This window comes from Stegostoma tigrinum, chromosome 10, assembly GCF_030684315.1.
Source record: "Stegostoma tigrinum isolate sSteTig4 chromosome 10, sSteTig4.hap1, whole genome shotgun sequence".
In the NCBI taxonomy this organism is placed as follows: domain Eukaryota; kingdom Metazoa; phylum Chordata; class Chondrichthyes; order Orectolobiformes; family Stegostomatidae; genus Stegostoma; species Stegostoma tigrinum.
This window is the reverse complement of record NC_081363.1, coordinates 55989852-55995990: the sequence shown is the minus strand read 5'-3', so window position 1 is coordinate 55995990 and position 6139 is coordinate 55989852. Positions and strand designations below refer to the sequence as shown.

Genomic DNA, 6139 nt, shown 5'->3' with positions numbered 1-6139 from the left:
AGAAAATAAAAGCTGATGACAAGGTACTTTGTCTCTTTAACCATCTGCATGCTTCTGTTTTAATGCATTCGCTAAAATTAGTTGGCAACATTAAATAAAATTTACCTAAAGAACAAATTGTGAGGAATCAAATTATTGCAATCTAAGTTTTCTTTTGATAGTCTAAATTGCTTAGATGTATTACACAGGAGATTTAAGTGAGCAAAATATTGGAACTTGCTTTGAGAAAATTAATGAAAAGTTATTTTAATCCACCGTCTGAATGTTGTACGTATTTAGCAATTTGCAAACGATGAGCAGTGCAATTGCCAGACAGTAATGAATTGGCTTGGTGCAAACAATGTACTCCCCCTGCTCCTCACCCCAAAACTCATTAATTAGAAAATCAAAGGTCATCTTGTTTCAAAACCACCCTCGCTTAAATTCCCCCCTCCCATGTAAACTTTCCAGGGTACTGGTTTGGGGATGATTAACAGAATGCATAACCTTGAGTGCCAAATACCACACACACCCCTGCCATTTTCTTTTTGGCCGGGATGTTCCCATGCCACGGTACACACAGCAACGAATGGGACTTTCTTTAATATTTTCACACAGCTTCCGAAATTTCCACCTACTTCAACGTTCAACAGAAAAGAAACCGGAAGGGCTTCAGCAAACGTAAACCAATAAAAAAGAAGATAGTGCAGAATAATGTGCATCGTAGACAAACTTCACGCTAATAGTTATGAGAACAAACCCTTAAATGTAATTAAATGCGAAGCTGAGTTCTTCCTTCTGGGATGCCCTGTGTATTTTTGAATTGCGGCCTATTGAGGGATTTTCCCTCCTTGTTCCATTCGGTACACTGCGTTCTTTTTCTAATTGAGCACATTAACTGCTTTGGAATTTCCCAGCCAAAAAGGCAACTGGAGCTTGGAGGCGGTGACATGAAAGCTCCGCCCAGAAAAAGCCCCGAACTGGAGTTTATAAATGTTGTCGCGCAGAGTAACGTCTGCAGTCCTGAGACGTGGCAGAGGAGTTATTTGCGTGTGGTGAATTTGGCAGCGTCTTTTATCCGTTGCCTGTTTGGGTTGAGTTTTTGTTTGCTTGTCTACTTCACTGGGATACTCTTACTGTGCAAAAGTCATGGCCGATCCTACCATATTTAATAACCGCGCTGACATCTTGGATAATCGCGGCAATGGGAAACTAGATTACTCGGGCGGCTCGTTGCACCCCGGAGTCGGCAAACAGGCTCCGCTTTGGGAGGAGCGGTGTGACAGCGGCATCGGCTCAATGAATGAGAAGGACGAGGAGGTTCTACGGGAGATCCAGGAGCTGAGCCTGGACGACAAACCGGAGCCAACCCAGTGTTGGAAAGATTTCATCTCGGAGGATGGAGATACGTAAGTGACTTGGAGGCCTTTTTAAAAGTAGAGTAAGGGTCTTGGTGGGGGGCGGGTGTTTGGGTATACAGAAACTGAGCAATGCATGTTGCCCCAGAACCCCCTGATTGGAGAAAGTAAAGTTGGAAGAATTAATACGTCTCTAAAACAGCAATTTACCAAACGCTGAAGGTTTGCAGAACCCTACCAGTTAAATGTCAAGACAGTATCCAGTATGCAAATATAATATTTAATAGAAAAGTTTCATTGTAATTATTTTTCAGATGAAAGTGGATTTAAAGTTTTTTTTTAAAAAAAGCTGAACAGGGTGTTAAATAAACTAATCTCTATTGAGGGCATGGAATCTGTTGAAAGGCTTTTTGAGAACATCATGTTCTAGCAGTAACTGCGCTGGGCGGTACAGTTCCTGTTTGACGCTGGAAAGTCCCTGGCAGGCGGCCAGCTAGTGGTTGTCTGATAAATATTTAACTGTGGAAAGTACCCAAAAAACCCGACCTTGCGCAATCCTGGAGAGTTCCAGTCTTTAGTGCTGAGCTGCTGTGCAGAGTTTCCCCGATGTAGCAAGTTTTAACATGACATTTTCCTCCTTTTAGATTTCTGCATTTGGCGATCATCCATACAGCCAAAGAAATCGTATCCCAAATCCTCGCCAATACCCAGTCTGGCGATCAGTACCTTCATCGTCAGAATAACCTGAAACAGGTAAATATTTTCAACTGATTAATACAAATATTTGGGAATATATATTAATATTTAATAAGTTTTATGCAAAACGCTGACATTACTATTTTGTATTTAATAAATTGGGGACTGTGCTAGATTAATTATAATCTTATGAGAATGTATTGTTCTGCCTGAAGCAGCTAAATAGGTGGTTCCTGTTTGCATTGGAAAGTCCCCACCATATTAATAAATGCTGTGGATACTGGCGTGGGGCGTTAAAAAACACTGCAGTTTTCCTTCGTATTGTGTGTTTCCATGGTTTACCCTGCAGTATTCCCACTGTAATTCTTTTGTTCTGTTTTGTTCAGACACCCTTGCATCTGGCAGTGATCACACAGCAGCCTGATATGCTACGTGCCTTGTTGTGGGCTGGAGGAGATCTGGGATTGAAGGACATTAACGGGAACTCAGCTTTACACATCGCTTGTGAGATGAATATGTTCTTGTGCGTGAAAACCATCAGCGATTTCCTCACAAGACACCATACCCGAGAACTTTTGGACAACAAGAATTACAATGGTACATTTGCCTTTTATATGTGCAGCTCAAATATGAATTCCATTCTTTAAAATAAATTATGCATTTTCAAAACATTAAATTATTATTAAATATAATGTCTAATTTCTTTAAAAGCAATTGCTGTAGCTGCTTTCTTGTGACTAGCTACTTTTTTTAGATAAATATGCAAATTAAAGCTGTAATGTCAATCACTAATAATCACTAATTAATATATTGGACAATGAATATTTATTGTTGCACATATCTGAGACTTCTTCATTTTCCCATTTTAGGCCTTACATGTTTGCAGCTGGCAGTCAAAAACAGACTTCACAAGATGGTGGTCTATCTAATTCAGATTGGAGCTGATATTAACGCTCAGGTATAATAAAGTTTTAATTTCCTAAATAATGATAATCTCTCAATTGATGGCAAATTAAACAGTTACTTTCTGGCATTCACTTTCATGGTATGTAGTAACTGTAAGGTTTGTTTTCTGCACAGGAGCCATCAAGTGGTCGGACAGCTCTCCATCTTGCAGTGGAGGAGCAGGATGCTGAAATGGTGTCACTTTTGCTGCAGTGTGGAGCAGACCCCAATGTGCTCACTTACAATGGTTGTACACCGTATCATCTGACCTTGGGAAGAGAGAATTCTAGGATACAGACAGAACTTATCCATGTGACAGATCCATCTCTATGTATGATGTGGGATGAAGAAAAGATATGGGAATCTGAAACTCCTGACCATGAGGTGAGTGTGCTGGAAATAGACTATTATAGCCACTGAAATGCTTAAAGATTAGATTTACAGTAATTGGTTGTTCACCTCTACACAAACATGTCTTTTAGAATAAAAACCATCATCTTGATAAATTATTTCTATAATCTGAGGTATCAGTGTAAAGATGTTTGTCACTGATATTGTTGCTAATGTGTCATTCATTATTTCCCCAGATACCTTTCTCTTACGATGACTGTGCAATTGGAGGACGCCCGCTCAGGTGTTGAAGATGCTTTCTTTGTGCATTGCTGTATTTCAAGTCATCTGAAAAGAACTAAATATGCATATCAAAGTGTGGTTGCCCAACCATTTGGTTTGATGAAAAGCTTCAGTGACATACACTAAGATTTCTAAGTCACACAGTTGGGTGGCACGGTCTGATATTCTAAATAGTTTGTAATATAAATAAAAATCTTTTCAGAAGTGGAGAATGCAGTGCTACAAATCTTAGATGTAAATTATATACTATTGTGCAAGTGATACCGTTGTATGTGCTGTTTTCAATTATTATAACTGGTTGAAAAGATTTTTCAACATTTAAGTTCTTGTGCATATTTGTATTGTGTAAAAATTGTAAATGTGTAAAATATTGTAATTTTTGTACAGACTTTTTTACCCATAAAAGAACAAGACAATATTTGTACATCCCTCAGATATTTATTTTTTGTCAAATAAAGATTATGGAATTGAAATTGCACTTGTATATTTTGAGTATCTGTGATTACAACTGCGATAATACACAAAATTCCTAACTTACGGCTCAAGATATTTCTGTAATACAAGATAGTCAAAAATTGTTGTGAAGAATTACGGAAACTCCTTAAATACTCAGTCAACAAGGGCATTGTTATTTGGTTGAGTGAAAACTTACCTTATGCCTGAATAGTCACTGTACAGAATATTCCAAGTAGCCAGTTTGTACAGGAGAACTAAAAAACAAACATCTGAAAAGATTGGCACATCAAGTTTTTATTTTGAACTTGAGTACTTCTGCTCCTGTGTCTTATGGTCACATGAAACAGAAGTTAGGCCATTCAGCCTGTCAAGTCCTCTCCACCAATCAGTCATGGCTGATGAGTTTCTCAACCCCATTCTCCTGCTTTCTCCCTGTAACCCTTGATCCCCTTGACAATCAAGAACCTATCTATCTCTGTCTTAAGTGTACGCAATGATGTGACCGCCACAGCTATCTGTGGCAGTGAAGTCCATAGATTCACCATATCTCCTTATCTCTGATCTAAAAGGTGTTCCTTTTACTCTATGGCCATGTCCTCAGGTTCCAGTCTCTCCTACCAGTGGAAACCTCTTCCCAACATTCACTCTGTTCAGGCTGTTTTAAGTATTCTGTAAGTTTCAATTAGATCCTCCCTCATCCTTCTAAACTCCATCACTGCTTATATGTTAAGCTTTCCATTCCTGGGACCATTCTCATGAACCTCTGAGCCCACTCTGGGGCCAATACATCTTTCCTGAGCTGTGGACCCAAAACTGTGCACAATATTCCAAATGTGGCTTGACCAGGGTCTTATCGAGCCTCAGACGTACATCCGTTCCTGACTCCTGACTCAACCTGCAAGTACACCTTGAGACAATCCTGGACTAGAGCTCCCAAGTCTCTTTGCACTTCAGACTTCTGAATTTTCTCCCCATTTAGAAAACAGTCCATACCTCTATTATTACCAATGTGCATTACCTCACACTTTCCCACGTTGTGTACTCCATCAACCATTTTGCCCACTTTCCTAACCTGTCCAAATCTTTCTGTGGTCTTATATAATAATTCCAACTCACCACTTGTCCAAAGTAATTTCATGAATGAAGCACTATCCAATCAAAACAAGAGTGCATTTCTTCCATTGGGAAGAGCTGTACAGATTAATGAAACATAAACTTTATAGCCAGAGTGTCTTAACTCCAGTTGCTGTTGCAACACACTGGTCATGTTGCAATTTTGCATTTGTAATTTCTAACATGGTATCATTTTTATTTGTCATGCTCAGATGGTACAGCACAGATTAGATAAGGTAGAATCATTCTGGGATGACTTTGTGAATTGCCCAAAAGCTAGAGATTGGTTGTTTGCTCCTTTACCATTGTAGAAATGATGTTTGACATTTCAGAAACCAGACTTTATAACCCTTTGTGTGTGAGTAATAATTAGGGATACAGGTCACAAATTAATTTTAAAGTGTTGGGGATAAGAAGGAAATAAGATGTTCCTGCCGAAATACAGTTTGTCGTATCTGAACTCAAATCATTAATTGAAAGTGCTGAAAATGCACAATTTGTCTGTCAGTACCTTAAAAAGAGACATATTTAAATTTTAAGTATTGTTCCTTCATCTGGAAGGTTTCACACTGAAAGATACCATTAGGCAGGTTCATTTAACAAATATTTGGCTAAAACATTGAGAGGCAATGTACTTTTTCTGCACATGAAATCTGACATTTTATAAGTCACATTTTTAAAACATAAAACATTTTCAACAATCCTATTCAAAAATTTGAGATTTTAATTTCTGATTACGTTACGGATGAACATCTTGAGAAAACGTATTTTGATCAAGTAAAACATATGGAAGATGATGGTTGTTTTTAATTATTATAGTGTCTAAGCCTGGGTTACAATGTAGCAAATGCAAGTTCAGGTCTTCAATGCAACCGGACTGTAGTTACTTCATCACATGTAGAAACTGGTCAGACAATGCTTCATGTCAACAGTTTTATTAAGACAAATGTAACTACATA

General features: G+C 38.4%; 1 protein-coding gene across 1 annotated transcript; it reads left to right on the top strand.

Annotated features, from left to right (window-relative positions):
- Positions 1–950: 950 nt before the first annotated feature.
- nfkbiab (nuclear factor of kappa light polypeptide gene enhancer in B-cells inhibitor, alpha b) lies at positions 951–4087 on the top strand. Its single transcript, XM_048537858.2, has 6 exons — positions 951–1388; positions 1982–2090; positions 2420–2630; positions 2903–2991; positions 3114–3362; positions 3566–4087. Exons 1-6 carry the CDS (start codon positions 1129–1131, stop codon positions 3617–3619), a joined length of 972 nt encoding a protein of 323 aa, XP_048393815.1. The 5' UTR covers positions 951–1128; the 3' UTR covers positions 3620–4087.
- The last annotated feature ends 2052 nt before the right edge of the window (positions 4088–6139 follow it).

Excerpts from the sequence above, each read along its gene's own strand:
- nfkbiab (XM_048537858.2), top strand. The coding sequence starts at position 1,129 with ATGGCCGATCCTACCATATTTAATAACCGCGCTGACATCTTGGATAAT. Across the intron at positions 1,389-1,981 it reads ATCTCGGAGGATGGAGATAC|ATTTCTGCATTTGGCGATCA; the intron begins GTAAGTGACTTG and ends TCCTCCTTTTAG. Across the intron at positions 3,363-3,565 it reads CTGAAACTCCTGACCATGAG|ATACCTTTCTCTTACGATGA; the intron begins GTGAGTGTGCTG and ends TTATTTCCCCAG.